The 16,836-nt window shown below is 37.0% G+C and overlaps 1 protein-coding gene across 1 annotated transcript in view; it reads left to right on the forward strand.

Annotated features, from left to right (window-relative positions):
- The window catches only part of LOC121871992 (GRIP1-associated protein 1-like), a 119,838-nt gene that overhangs the window by 45,920 nt on the left and 57,082 nt on the right, over window positions 1-16,836 (forward strand). The window contains exons 5-7 of the mRNA XM_042374612.1: window positions 60-220; window positions 2,419-2,522; window positions 9,719-9,869. Coding sequence (XP_042230546.1) covers window positions 60-220; window positions 2,419-2,522; window positions 9,719-9,869 — 416 coding nt within the window. The remainder of the gene's footprint in view (window positions 1-59; window positions 221-2,418; window positions 2,523-9,718; window positions 9,870-16,836) is intronic.

Below are 16,836 nucleotides of genomic sequence, written 5' to 3' on the forward strand. Positions count from 1 at the left end.
TTTGAAAATGTGTGACCTTCTTGTTTGATTGTTTCCTTTCTTTTCCTTTTTTTTTTTAGGTTTTACGGCTACGCGGAGAACTCACGGCAATGGAAAAGAAATTATATGAGACGGAAAAACAAGCACAGGCAGAAAGTCGTTCACTGAAGGAAAAGATGTCCAATTTAAATTTACAAGTCACTCAGCTAACTAATATTTTGAAAACACACTCCATACCTGTGTAAGTTGGGTTTCTATGATAACGTTCTCATTCATTGTAAACTTTTTCCCAAATGGCACAAGACGACTGTTATCAAGCAGTACAAACTCTCCCATCATATGCTATCATTAATACTTTCCAATAGCTGTAATATCCATCCTCACTAAGCACTCAACACTATGCTCTCCCTTTATACTGCTGTCTATCTATACTGTATCTTGCTCAATACCTCCCTATATCCAGTCTTACTCCTCCTTGGTCTTCTTGTCTCTTTCCCACCTTTTTAATTGAATATTTTTTTACCAATCTTTCATTCCCAATTCTCCAAGTTTGCCACTGAGGCAATTAAATGTTTAAATCATATAAAACAGACAGGTAGAACATATTAATCTCTCCACACTTGTGATTGTACATCAAGTCATTCTCAGGGATGAAGTTGAAGTACAGGTTGTACCTCTCTAGTCCGGCATTCTGTGGTCCGGAAACTCCCGTGGTCTGGAACGATTTTAGTTTGTCCAATAGGTAGATAGGCAGCTTTTTTTTTTTTTTTTATCTGAATTATTATTATTATTACAGGAGTATTAAATTTTTGCCCCTCAGGCCCTAATGTGGGTCAGTGACCTATTCCCGGGTGGGCTAATCCCCTTAAAAAAAAAAGCCGCGGGAAATTAAGGTTTGTTTACATCCGGCAGTTCGGCTGCTCTCTCTCTCTCTCTCTGCTTGTCTATACAGAGTACAACATTTAACCCTTCAATATATATGAGCAGTAAATAAGTGTTGCTTTCATATTCTTATGTAGAGTAATGACGATATATTTTCACATGTGCGCACTTACATACGAGCAGTCTCACTTTTTTTTTTACCATTAATGGTTAGCTACTTATATTGTTCCATTTATTAACATTAAATAACATTACAGGTACTTCAAGCAACCATATTAATTTTTTTACATTAATTTTACTACAGCTAAACTCAGGGTCTTATTTTCTTCAGTTTTATATGTAGAACCAATCAGCACTGGTTTCGTAAGCTTTAACATAAACAATGCCGGCAGCCGTCTCGTCTCCTCTAATATTCCACGTATTATTAATAAATTGTATTGTTAATTTTGCACACACGTACATTAATTCAATAAAAACAAATTCAGAAACATTAATTAAAATATATATGAACAGTAAATAAGTGTTGCTTTCATATTCTTATGTAAAGTAATGATGATATGTTTTCACGTGTGCGCATGCGCACTTACATATGCGATCTCTCTTTTTTCTTTACCATTATCGTTAGCTGCTTCTATTGTTCCATTTATTAACATTAAATAACATTACTTAAAACAATCATATTAATTTTACTACAGCTACAACCAAGGTCTTATTTTCTTCAGTTTTATATGTAGAACCAGTCAGTCACTGGTTTTGTAATCAACGAATACAATGCTGTGTCATTTCCTCGTGTGTTTTAATATTCTACGTATTATTAATGAATTGTATTGCTCATTTTGCACACATAAACATTAATTCAATAAAAAAGACATTCAGTAATAAACAATAATGAATCTTTTGTACATAAGAGAAATGACGCTGTTTACACGATTATGCACGTCGCCTGCTCGTTGGCGGGCCATTCAAACCCGTCGAAATTCAAGTTTCCGCCGTCAAAATTTTTATTTATATATTTTTGTGTGTGTTCCAATAAAATACGTTAAGAATTAAAAACTCGCGAAATTTGAGAAGCTACTATACGACATTTAACCCTTCAATATGTCTTCAAAGAGACCATGATGCAGAGAAAGTGGTGCTAGTGCTTCCAGGCGTAAGCACAAGTCACTATCTATCCAGGAAAAGGGTGAATTTCCATGGTCCGGCAATTTCCATGGTCCGGCAATTTCCATGGTCCGGCAATTTCCATGGTCCGGCACCGGTCAGGTCCCGAGGTTGCCGGACTAGAGAGGTACAACCTGTACAACATAAAGCTTGGAACAGTTGCTAACATTTCCTAACAAGTTTTATCTGATGTGTGATGCATGTGTTTATTGTTAAATTTATTTGTGTACATTTATAAAGTTTTGTTCTGTTTTTCAGGTAAACCTTTATATAATAATAATGCCATGTTGCTTATCTCACTTATGTCTTAATGATATCCAAGTATTGTACAAATACTGTTGATTTTATTGCAAATAATTTAAGTGATATTTCATTACAATTATTGTCATATCTTAGAGATGAGGGAGAGATCAGTTTAGCCCAGGGTGGAGGTGTAAGCTTCAAGAAGCTCACTCTTCAAGATGATGATGGACTTGAGACTCACCTGGAGAGACCTGCAGGTGATTATTGACTATACAGTACAGTATTGTACTGTACATATTCTTTATTGATTTTTGGTTTTCCATATCATCTGGTCTTTGTCATAAATATATTTAAGGATAAAAAAAGATATATTTAAAATTACTGCACAGTAAACCCTCTAAAGTCCGGACAATTTGTGGGAAACGCGGTCCGGACTTGCTGATAGTCCAGACTTTTGCTAAGTTAGTTTTGGGGGATTATGGGGGCCATTGTGTACTAAGCAGCCACTCATTAATCCTCCCCCCCCCCTCGATGACCCTTAAATTTGTATTTTAATGTGCAGTAAAGATCATGTGTATTTTATTTTACCTTTTCCTTTACAGTAAAACCTCGATAAATCTGACTTCAATAAATCGGATTTCTCTTTTTTCGGACTCTGAGATGTTCTGGTCGCCAAGAAATAAAGAAATAAAATGGAGAAGATTAAAAAAGAAATAAAAATCTGATGAAATGAACAACACTTACTGAATAATGTACAGTGCTCTAATCAGATTTGCTATAGGCCTACTGAGAACTAAGACACCGTAAGCAGGCTGGGGCTGATTAGGTGTTGCCACATTCATCAGGTTTATTTATTTATCGATTCAGTACTGTATTATATTCTCATATGATTGGCCTCTTATGGTTTATGGTTCATCATGATTAATATAACATCTTCAGTAATAGAGAAAATTACAGTACTGTATGTAATTTGACTTGAAAATAAAAGGATAAGCTGTATGTATTCGATATGAAGATGCCTTCTTAAAAACATTATTTATTGCCTTTGAGTGTTATATGATGACTCAATTTGGCTACTTGTACACTCAGACAAATGATTAATGAATATACCAGGGTACAGTCTCTCCTCGACTTATGACTGGGTTCCGTCCCGACGACCAGGCCATAAGTCGAAAAAGCGAGAATAATACATATAAATTCTAAAATGAAATACAGTACAGTAAAAGTAATCAATAATTAAAAATTAATAAAGTGTTACTGTGCACTTACCTTTAATGTAGTCAGCTGAATGCACATGGGGCCTCAATAATTTTTTAATTTAGCATGTAGACTACATTAATTGGATGAAGCAGGGGAGGAGACAGGGCTGTGTGGGTCATCAAGTTCACTTTCTTCAGACAGGCTAACATACTTGCTTGTTGAAGGTATTGGATCATCTTAAGGGAGTGGAGAGGCAGCAGTGGTGGGGCGTGAGGAGACAGCAGTGGGGGACTTCTTAAAAAATATGTCCAATTCAGACTGCACAGTTTGCCTTTTCTTTTCATTGTAAATATCCCTGTAACAAGCAAATGCATCTTGGATAAGTCTGTCAACTTTTGCAAAATGCTCAACATTTTGAGCCATTTCTTCAAACATTTGCATCCCCTTATTAATAGTAGCAAATGCCTCTGCCATTTGTTTCACTAAAAACTTTTTGGAGGGTGCAGGTTCTCCTTCTACATTCTACAGTTTATCTCTCTTCTTCCTCTGCAATTTTCTGTGCATCCAGTTCAATAAGATCCTCGTTACTTAGCTCTTCTGCTACACTTTCCACCAACTGCTCAACATCTTCATTATCAATTTCTAACTCCAGCTGTTGACCCATCTGCACTATCTTGTTACTTATCTCAGAAATTGCTTCATCTTCATTAAATCCTTTGAAACTGTTCACATATCTTTTCAGGACCTTTTTTCATATACCATTCATGCACTGACCTGTAACCCCATCCCATGCTGCAGCTGTGTTCTTTGTACATTGCAAAATGTTGTAGTCCTTCCAAAACTCTCTGAGCATTTTTTCACCTTCAGTAGCAGCAATAGCCTGAGCGAAGGTCGTACGCTAATAATACTCTTTAAAAGCAGCAATAGCACCTTGATCCATGGGTTAGATGATAGAGGTAGTGTTAGGTGGAAGGTAGACTACCTTAACATCAGGGTGCAGGTCGTCCAGGTGTGGTGGGTGTCCCGGAGCATTATCTAAAATTAATAAAATCTTGAACGCAACCCTTTGTTGCAAACAATACTCCTTGGCTCGTGGAATGAAACAACTCAGGAACCAATCCTCAAACAGTGCTTGGGTCATCCATGCTTTCTTATTACTGTGATAAAACACTGGCAGTGTGTGCTTGCTGACATTTTTAAAAGCCCTTGGGTTCTCTGAATGATATATCATGAAGGATTTTACCTTGAAACCAGCTACATTTCTCCCCAACAGAAGTGATTCGGTCCTTGAATGCCTTGAATCCCGGCATGGTTTTCGCCTCTTTGTGGATGTATGTCCGTTCTGGCATGCGCTTCCAGAATAAGCCAGTTTCATCCACATTAAATATTTGCTCAGGCAAATAATTTCCCTCCACGATGACACGATCTAGCTCCTTAAAAGCTTCGGCAGCACCCACATCAACACTTGCTGCCTCTCCACTCACCCTTACACTGTGCAAACTGTAACGTTTCTTAAACCTTTGGAACCACCCATGACTTGCTGTGAAGTTTTGGTCGAACTCATCTCCTGCCTGCTCTTTCAGGCTTTCGAAAATGCTTCTTGCCTTAGCCTGTATGGTTAGAAGGCTTAAGGGTACACGCTTTTGCAGCTGATCTTCGTTATTATTGTTCCCTTTATAGGTTATAGGTGCTGATCCTCTCACTACCTCACGAATTCGTTCCATGTCCTTCAAAATTGTTGATATCGTCGAGTGAGAGAAGCCAAGGTCGCGTGAAATGGTTGCTACCATTTTTCCATTTTCATATTGCATTATTATTTTCATTTTCATCTCAAAAGTAATTGACTTTCTCTTTTCTTCTCAACACCACGAGAACTCTCCCTTTTATGCTTGCCAGTCATTTTAAAGGGAATTAGAAACGAAAATTTTGTCAGTACACAGCGCGATCACTAACAACAACAACGACGGCCAAACACCAACTGAGCGGCTGTAACGTGGATGCTGTACACCACGAGGCAGCCTGGCCCACGCTGTCGTACAAGGTCACTTTAGGACAAAACGTTTCGGGACTTGAAAATACTTAACTTGAAAAATATTTTAGACGACCACGGCGGTCGTGGTCGTATGTCCGGGTTGTCGTAAGTCGAGTATGTCGTAAGTCGAGGAGAGACTGTATATGCAGATGCATAATACTTTACACTACAATATTACTTATTAAGTTATGATAAATATACTACAATAGTATTTATTAAGTGGTGATAAATACACTACAATAGTATTTATTAAGTGGTGATAAATACACTACAATAGTATTTATTAAGTGGTGATAAATACACAACTGTACTGTGCTAATTTACTAATTGTTGAAGACAGGCATTGTGGTAAGCCAATCAGCTGTTTGCCCATTGTAAACAAATAACTCATGGTGTTCAGTGTGGGATTCTTTTTTCAGGAAAGTTGATTCTTTTAGGATAATATTTTATCAACCTGGCACCAAATGATCCTAAATTATATGAGAATTTTGGTGGAATTGCATAAAGTAGTGTTAAGGAAGCTTGTGGGAGAGAGGGGGGGGGGGAGCCACCCACTTGTGCTACCCCCCCATCTGCCAGCTGCTTCCAGATAAACATTCATCTTCCACATACAATAAACTCCTACACTTATTTGTTCTTATTTTTATCTTTTTACCATTGTACAGTATACAGTTTCCTCTTTATTCATAAGATCATTTCTTTGGTAACTTACATACAACATTTTACAGAAAATAATAATCATCTCGGTAACAGCCAGACATACATGCCTGATTTTCAACCCAGAGAGTACTGATTCATATTATTATTTTTTATTGTTGATGCAATATTCTTTTAATAACCTTGTTATACAGTTAAAGACCTTGGTTGTTGAAGTGTAGTAATAACATAACTGATTTTCTTTAAACAGTTAAGATAAGCAGTTTATCTCCAACCCCCTATACAGGTATTCGCTTTTCTCGGACTTTCGCATTTTTCGGACTGCGGTCTGCCCCAATTAGTCCAATTTATTGAGGTTCTACTGTATTTTGAAGTCAAATTACAAATTATATATATTTCTATTATTTAATACTGTATGTTTTAATACTTTTAATGAAATATACACCATGAGAGTCTGAGCATTTAAGAATAATATATAAAAAATAAACTGGTGAACGGGGCAATGGCCAGTCACCCTCCACCCCCCACCTCCAGCACATTTACACCCGGTCATATCTCGTACCTATTTGCTCTTGTTAGGCCTACAGTATATCAGATCTGATTAGACCACTGCACAGTGTCCTCATTAAAGACAATATAGTATATACAGTATTACCCCGCCTAATGCGGTTTCACTTAACACGTTTTATCATATACGCGGTGCCTCGCCAGAGCTGAACTTTCACTTAACACGGATTTTTTCCACATATACGCGGTGAGTGTCCGGCTCGAGACGCTATTTTTAGATTTGCCCCACCCGCCACCCTGCCTGACTGCCTGTTTTAGCTCATAAAATTCATACAAATTACCCGGCCAGAATATAATTTACATTGCTGGAATTCTTATAATTTGGTGATCATTTTGAATATAAACATCATATATTTTGCATTAGACATACAAATTTTAGATAAAATGTTTTCTCTTGAGTAAATATGTTATCTTTTGTGCAAAATATATAACATTTATATTCAAAATATTCCTGGTCGTACAAGGAATCCAGCAATGTCAATTATATTATCCTAACTTTAGTTTCAGGTATTATTTATTACTAAAGTTAAATATTCTGGTTTCCCCACACATCTCCTTGGGACGGTTGGTGGGGGATGGGGGGGAGGGAGGGACCGACCGACCATCTGTTACCCCGTGAAGAATATTTTTTTTTTTTATTAACTGAAGATATTTGTTTTAGCTCATAAAATTCATACAAATTACCGGGTCAGAATATAATTTACATTGCTGGAATTCTTATAATTTGATGATCATTTTGAATATAAACATCATATATTTTGCATTAGACATACAAATTTTAGATAAAATGTTTCCTCTAGTAAATATGTTCTCTTTTGTGCAAAATATATGACATTTATATTCAAAATATTCCTGGTCTTACAAGGAATCCAGCAATGTCAATTATATTATCCTAACTTTAATCTGAGGTATTATTTAATACAAAATGTTAAAATTTATTTTTTTCATCCACTCTTCTCTTGAAGGGAGGAGTGGTGGAGGGTGGGGGGGAGGGTTGGGACTGACCGCGGGGTTGGAAGAGGGGGGGAGGCAAGGTGGGGTACTTTGATTGACAGATAGTGTCCTGAAGAATATTTTTTTTTTATTAACTGAAGATATTTGTTTTAGCTCATAAAATTCATACAAATTACCCGGCCAGAATATAATTTACATTGCTGGAATTCTTACAATTTGGTGATCATTTTGAATATAAACATCATATATTTTGCATTAGACATACAAATTTTAGATAAAATGTTTTCTCTAAGTAAATATGTTATCTTTTGTGCAAAATATATGACATTTATATTCAAAATATTCCTGGTCTTACAAGGAATCCAGCAATGTCAATTGTATTATCCTAACTTTAGTTTGAGGTATTATTTATTAAAATTTAGTGGTTTTCCCCCAAAAATTTCTCAGAGAGGGAAGAGCCAGCAGTGTAGTATGAGAAGAGGGGGAGGGAGTTGAGTCCATTATTTGAATGGACACTAACTTGGCGACTGTATTTCTCTATTTCTCTTAAGTAATAATTGTGTGCATGTACCATCATAAAATTAAGATGTTATTTTTACTACAACATAGTTATGTGTCTTCAAAAAGTGGAGTTTGGGGGTCGGGCTGGTTTCTATTGGAATTAATCCCATATGTTCTGTTGTTCACTTAACGCGGATTTCACTTAACGCGGGACCCTCTGGGTTCTATTGACCGCGTTAAGTGGGGTACAACTGTAATTTATTAATAAAAATATTTGTTATATAAAATACAGGTACTCCTCGACTTACGACCTACTCGACTTACGACCACCCGGACATACGACCGCCTCAGTCGTACCCAAAAATTTTCAATTACGTACTTTCGAGTCCCGACGTTAGTGATTGCGTTGTGACAAAATTTTTTTTTGTAATTCCCTTTAAAATGGCTGGCAAGCCGTCGTAAGTCGGGGACTGCCTGTATATTGATTGGCCGTTGCCCCGTTCACCAGTTTGTTTTTATTTATTCATTATTATGTTCTTGTATGATCAGTCTCATATGGTGTATGTTTTGACATAAATAATATAAAATACAGTATTAAATAATAAAAAATATTATTTGTAATTTGACTTCAAAATAAAAGGGTAAACCAAATCAGAAGGTAATCTCTTCCCTGACAGTGGGGGCGAGACTACTGTATATGTTGCTGTGTTCGCCTTTTTTATATTATTATTCATTATACTGTATGATCAACCTCTTATGGTGTATGTTTCATCATTAATAATATAAAATTTTGAATAATAGAAAAAATTTGATATATAATTTGTAATTTGACTTCAAAATAATGGAGACAGATGGGCTGTGCCTGGTGTGTGTGTGTGTGTGTGTTTGTGTGATATGGATGATGCAATACTCACTTGTCTTTTACTTCCTTCCTGGGAGGATCACCATCACCATTGTTTGAATTAATTTACCTAAAATCTTACCATTTTTCTGTGGGTGAATGTTTGTTGAAACCAATCACAGTGCAGCATTGTAGGTAAGTTCATTCTAAGAATGGGGGAATGAACTGCTTACACACAGGTCTGAAAGGAGGAAAGAGGGAAAAGGATTGCTTGCTGGCGGCAATATCAAATGACTGAACGTGGCAGGAATTTCAAATCTCAAATATTTAAGGGTTTGGACAAATGCGTCTTGCCCAGAAAGGGTCCAAAATGCGAACTTATGGTGTACGGACATTCGAGGGTTTAATGTATAAAGTAAAAGATAGAAGCAATATGCAAGAGAAGAAATATCTGATAATGTTATGTACCAGGAAAGTGACACAGTTTAGGTACAAAAACCAGGAAGACAAAAGCTTGGGGAGGAGGGAGGAAAAAATAGGAGATCCAAGATAAAAGAAAACATGCAGTAGAAAGCTTCTTTTTAGGACACCAGAAAGCAGAGATTTAAGTTTAATTTGGAAACCTAAGTTGTAAGTAAAGAACTGGAGGACAATACAGTACACTACTGTAATTTGTAATGTGGAGTTTTGGGTATTTTCAGAGACGTTTGAGCAGTACCAGGAGACAACCACCCGGCTACAGTGTGAGGTGGAGAAGGCACATGACCAGCTGAAGGAAGAAAAAGAATTGATATTGACACTGACTTCTGAGAAGACAAAGCTGGAACTGGACTTACATAAGGCTGATGAAAGGTTAGTTTGTGTATAAGTGTCCACCTCTGATGTCTTGTGTTTTATTTGTCTAACTGTAAAATGATCTGTATTAGAAAAAGTACAGTGAACCCTCGCTCAACTATTGTTTGTCCAATGCAATTTTGACTATACGTGTTTAAATATTTGTGACCAAATAATTTGCCCAACACTGAAAATTTGAATAAGCGGGTTAACAGTACGCCCTCCTCCTCCGCTGTACTTCTGCCACGAGCCCGTTGGAGATGCCCGCCAGTCTCACTTACGCGCTCGTACTGTCCATATTGTACTAAAGTAGTTTTGGAACTTTTTTGTTTTTGTGTTGCTTTGTGTGCTTACCCTTGTAGTATGGCCCCCAAATGCAGAGGTGATGCTAGTGGTGGTAGCACACCCAAGAAAAGTAGAAGAGTGGTGACATTAGCCGAGAAAATAAAGATTTTAGATCGGCTATATGAAGGAGCGCATGTAGCAATGCTTGCCAGTGAGAACTCTGCAAATGAATCCACCATACGCATAATTTACCCCATAAGAAGTTAAGTTTGCCCAACAAGATTTTGGCCAACACGCCGTTTCGAGGAGCCTAACCCGCATTGGATGAGGGTTTACTGTAAGTGTTGCCTAGGTGTGGTCACTGGGTGCTTAAAAACCACACTCTAAATAATCCCAATTTTAGTCTGGCACAGAATAATAGGAATTAGGCTCAATTGTAGCCAAAAATGCCCTGAATAGGGTTGGTAAACTATTTAATTGTCAGAGGACACAAGCCAATCAAATCTAACCTAACCAAAAACTTTGGTTGTTAGGTTAGGATAGATACTATAACCGCCAGTCAGGCGGTTAAGGATATTTAGACTCTTCACATAGTACTCGAACATTGTAATTCGGTCAAACCTGTTGAATACAATTCATTTAGTATTTCAAATAAGTCATACATAGGCACTCCTACAAAAATGTTTTATCCAATATATATTTACATAACAATCATGGCTATGTAATTAGTCTAATCTTAACACAAAAACAATGAGTACTCAATTTGCCATATTTCTATATTGTCACACTGATCAATGGACACAGTCTACCTGTGTACACAATAAGTACTAGTTAAACTTACGTGTTGAAAGTCTAGAGAGAAGCCAGGGTAGGTGTTGACTCGAAGATATGGGTAGCTCTACTGAAATGCCCACCCTATAGCCTGGCCCCCTGGCTGGTCAGCTATGGCTGAGTCAGGTGATTATAATTATACATAAACAAACTCCCTTCACACCCTCCAACCTCCTTCTGGGCCTCTCATCTTCAACCATCTCAACACTCTACATACTGCATACGGGCAGGCACACCCAATAAACATGACATGACTTACAGCCTAACATAATATTTGTTTATGTGTTTGCTGCTTGCAGTAACAGATACACTGTACAGTATCTGCTTAAAAAAAATAATTGTTTTGTGATTCTGGTTGTGGTACTTTTTAACAATGGCTGTCCTGTAGGCAAGCAAGAAGAGAATTTATTATTCCTGAGGACTTATTTGGTAGCTTAAAATTTTCACAATTTCCTTGTTGGAGAAAGTTTGGAATGTATTAAAGCTTATCAGATTAATCAGATTGTCATTACAGTATGTCACACCTCAATTTTTTATGGCTGAGCCAATCACAATATTGTTTCTTTTTATTAATTTTTCTCTTAAACAGTTGTCACTTGCCTCAAGGCCAGAGTGGGATTGTTTTGATAAATTCTGTTCTTGAGTCTAACTTTTGTCTGTCAACAGTTTATCTTCTTGATTTTTCTAATAACGTGAGTAACCCAGAAACTATATACAATACACGAATATCCCGGTTATCTCAAAGCAAGAGTTCCTAAAAGTCATTGCAAATAACGAATTTGCAGATATCGGTGCAATTTTCCCCATAAGAATTAATGTAAATAGGGGGATGCGTTCTCAGCCGGAAACTTTCACCACATATTTTTCTGTATGTATTGCATCCTCCTCATTATCCGAGGCTATTAGAGACCAGGGTCGCATGTGTACTGTAGTACCAGTAAGTGTGAGGGGTAAATAAAAATTATAAATAAAATAAAATAAAAAATACAATATTGCCAGTTAGCAATAGTTTCACTACAGGCAGGACATGGGAGACTGGAGTGGGTGAGATCCACAACACTAACCACCAAGCACATGAAGAATGTTTATTCCCATTGTGTGTTGAACCTTATGATTGTGTGTGCATGTAACAGGTAAAAAAAAAAAGAAGAAAAAGAGAGAGAGAAAATTACATACAGTATATCTATCTGGATTAATGAATTTAAAAATAACAATAATACAGCTCACAGCTTGGCGACTAAGATCCTGCACCACCCTCCTGCTCCCCACTTACCCTCCCGCTCCCCACTTACCCTTCCATGATCAAGCACTAACTAATGCGGACATATGAAATGTTTATTCTCTATGGTTTTAACCTTATGATAATTATATTTTATATTTTGCACATTCTGTCTGAGTGATTGTGTGTGCATGTAACAGAGTAAAAAATAAATAAAGTAAAATTATGTACGGTAGCTAAAACAACTATCTGTGCAGGTGGGGGTCGGTATGCTCCGAAATTTTACATGTGACTAGTGACAGCCCTCATATACCAAAATTTATCGTCCATGGTTTCCCACAAAGTATGCACAGATGGTTGTTTTAGCTACTGAACATAAGAATGGAGAAAACTGCAGCGGGCCTATTGACCCATACTTGGCAATCCCGTTTACACCCAACCCCTATTGCTCATATATCCGTCCAACCTGTATTTGAAGCTACCCAGCGTGTTCGAGTTAATGATGATGTTTGTTAACTTGTTCCACTCACCCACTACACTATTTCCAAACCTATCTGGCACCTAAATCTAAATTTGTCTAATTTAAGACCATTGCTGTGAGTTTGGTCCTGGTTGGATAATTTAAGTACCTTTGTTATATCACCTTTGTTTAACCCTGACTTCCATATATACACGTCAGTCATATCGCCCCTCACTCTATGCCTCTCAAGGGAGTGCAAATTAAGATGCTTTAACCCGTCCTTATACTCAAGGTTCCTAATATCCTGGATTAATCTTGTCATCCTCCTCTATATGCTTTCTAGGGATTCGATATCCACGGTGACCAAAACTGAACTGCATAATCCAGTGAGGTCTCGCAAGTGCAAGATATAGTTTTAGGATAACATCACTAGTCTTGTAACTAACACTTCTTTGTATGAACCCACGTACTTTGTTAGCCTTGTTATGAACAAATACGCATTATACCTAAATCTTTCTCACAGTCGGATTTCTCTGTATCAACGTCGTTCATCTGATATTTGGTGTCTCTATTTTCATCTCCTAGGCTAAGTACTTTACATATGTCCACATTAAATTTCATCTGCCATTTTTCAGACTATGTGAAAAATTTCTTTAGATCTTGTAGTTTTGCAGAGTCCTTGTCAGATATAATTACATGCCCTACTTTAGTGTCATCAGCAAATTTACTTATGTTGCTGTCTATGCGTACAGTATAGAGTATCTATTTTTTTATGAATATGATAAATAGTAATGGTCCAAGTACTGAGCTTTGGAGTATAGTTCTTTACTAGTGACATTACCTTAATCAGATTTTGTGCCATTAATACCGACTCCCGTTTCCTGTCCTGTAACCACACCCTAATCCATTTAAGAACTTTTCCAGTTGCATGAGCCTCCACTTTACGTATTAGTCTTTTGCTAGGGACCCTGTCGAAGGCTTTGCTAAAGTCGAGGTATACCACATCATAATTGTGTCCGTCATCCACCGATTCAAAGACTGTAGAAAAGAATGATAATAGATTTGTCAGACATTAACGTTCACTTGTGGAGCCTTGCTCGGAATCATTGATCAGTTTGCGTTTCTCAAGGTGATTTCGAATTGAGTTTGAAATTATTGTTTCCAGTAATTTCCTTACAATTGATGTTGAACCAATTGGACGGTAGTTAGAGGATAGCGATCTATCTCCCATCTCAAAATTGGTATCACATTCGCTATCCTCCTGGAGGTTGGTACCTCACCAGTTTTTAATGACATGTTAATCAAATTTGGTGAGGGCATACTAAGTTCTTCCTTATTCCTTTAATACTCTGGCAAATATCTCGGGATCTGGCAACTTATTAGGATTAAGTTTATCTATTTGTTTACTAATATTGTTACTAGTCACTACTTTTTCGCTTAATCTTATTTTCTTCACTATCTTGGTAGATAGTTGGTGCCTTGGGTATCATGTTTAAATTTTCATTTGTGGAAACTGATGAAAAATATCCGTTCAGATTAATGCCCATTTCTTTGTCGTTATCAGTTAGTTTGCCGATATCTGTCTGTATTGGTCCAATCTTGTCTCGTGTTTTAGTTTGATACATTTGGAAGAATCCCTTGGGGTTTGACTTCTCCTCCCTTGCTACCTTCAGTTCATTATTCATCTTTGCTTTTCTTATCTCCATCTTAACCCTACCGGCCAATACTTTATAAGAATCGCGGAGGTAAACGTCACCACAATTGATTCTCCTACCTATAGCCTTCCTTTGTCCAATAATATTCTTTAAATAATTTGTTATCCATTTGGGGTCATTGTTGTTTGATCAGGGTTTACTGTATGGTATATTCTCCCTTTGTGCATTAAGTAACTCATTATTTAAATTGTTATGAAACTCGCCAACCTCAGACCTCATGGTCAGGTCATCCTCAACTGTCATATTTTGTGAGGTTATCATTGTGAGGTCATCTGGTAAAGTGAGTTCACCCCCTGTGGGTACATTATGTAAGGTCACATTATTTACCACTTCACGTAGGGTCATGAAATTCACCCCCAAACGTAATACCCTTTCTCTTTGCTGCCTTTTCAACCTATCAAAGTTTGCCCTTCTGAAATCTGGGACTAATGGAATTTTCCTTGCGACTGACATTATGTTCTACTTTTGATCTCCCTTCTTTGTGATTGCTGTTATCTAGATCGCTCCTTACATCAACATTATTAATGAGGTTTTCCCTGTTTGACAGAACTAAATCTGGTATATTATTTCCCTGGGTAGGTTTGGCTATATGTTGACTTAAGAAATTCTCTGATTCCGGGTTACCTGTAAGGTCGGTCCAGTTTAATTTACTAAAATTAAAGTCTCCTACTCTGCAGACTTTGCTTTGTCTGGTTGCCCTGCATATTTCATCCCAAATAAGTTGCTCAATAACCCTATTGAGGTTAGGTCCATATACTCGTATTACACCTATGATTAATTTTTCCCTTCCATCAGTAAATTCTATCCAAATTGTTTTTGTATTTAGTTCGGTTTTTATTTCCTTATTGATTTTACTCTTCAAATTATCCCTGACATAGTTTGCTATCCCGCTTCCTTTCCTAATGTGCCTGTTGGTATAAAATAATATGTAACTTTTAATTTGGTATTCGACAGGTAACTCACGTGAGTTTAAGTTTATCCATGTTTCGGTAAATGCTATTACAGTACAGTGGAGTCTGCATTTATGCGGTCAATTGAACCCATGGAGGACCGCGTAAAACGACAAATGAGTAAATGAAATCACAGAACATATGGGATTAATTGAAATAGAGACTGGGCCGACCCTCGAACTCCACTTTTTCCGACACAATACCTACGTTGTAGTAAAAATAACATATTAATTTTATGATGGTATGTACACAAAATTAATATTTAAGAGAAATACAGTCGCCTGGTTAATGTCCATTCAAATAATGGACTCGACTCCCACCCCCCCCCTCCCCTCTTCCCACGCTCGCTGGCTCCTCCCTCTCTGAGAAATGTTTGGGTGAAAACACTATATTTTCAGGTATAGTAATAAATAATACCCCAGACTAAAGTTAGGATAATATAATTGACATTGCTGGATTCCTTGCAGGACAGGGAATATTTTGAATGTAAACGTCATATATTTTGCACAAAAGATAAAATGTTTGCTAATTTTCATCATCTCCTTACATTACATCTAAAATTTGAATGTCTAATGCAAATGTTAAGATGTTTATATTTAAAATGACCACCATCTTGTAAGGATTCCAGCAATGTAAATTATATTCTGGCCGGGTAATTTGTATGAATTTTATGAACTAAAAACAAATCTCTTCAGTAAATAAACAAATTATACTTCACCCTGACACTATCTGTCAATCAAAATACCCCACTTCCCCTCCCCCCCTCTTCCCACGCTCCCTGGGTCCCTCCCTCCCTCCCTACCAGAGAAATGTTTGGGTTAAAACAGTATACTGTATTTACATTTTTAGTAATAAATAATACCTCAGACTAAAGTTAGGATAATATAATTGACATTGCTGGATTCCTTGCAGGACAGGGAATATTTTGAATGTAAACATCATATATTTTGTACAAAAGATAAAATGTTCGTTAATTTTCAACATTACAGTTGGCCCTTAACATACGCAGGGGTTAGGTAACAAAGATACCCGTGAGTGTTAAAAATCTGTGTACTTTTGCTTCCCCACCCCCCCTAAAAAACCCCTGGCCCCCCATGTCCTTATTTACCGTATATACCTGTGTGTAGTTCTAGTTTTTAAGACCAAATTATTTGGCAAAAAATTGGGGGTCGACCTCTAAACGGGTAATAGTTTCGTTAGGTTGAAAAATATTTACCAGTTACTACCAGTAAACAATGGAAACGACGCACCAACGCACCACCAGCTGTGAGTGTCGGTACAGATGCCAGGGCAGATCTCTTGCGTCATCATAGCAAGCCCAAAGTAGCCAAATGCATGGTATGGTATGCACAGGACGATGTAAAACAAACTATTCATTTTTTAAAGTTTATTTATAGATACTGTACATAAATTTTTGTTCATTCCATTTGAAACATCAATCTTTGTTAATTAAATTTGAAACAAAAGAAAACTATGATACCGTATTTTCATTAAAATATTACATCACAAGTATATTTTACCTTAA

Source organism: Homarus americanus, unplaced genomic scaffold (genome assembly GCF_018991925.1).
Source record: "Homarus americanus isolate GMGI-L3 unplaced genomic scaffold, GMGI_Hamer_2.0 scaffold51476, whole genome shotgun sequence".
NCBI classification, from domain to species: Eukaryota; Metazoa; Arthropoda; class Malacostraca; order Decapoda; family Nephropidae; genus Homarus; species Homarus americanus.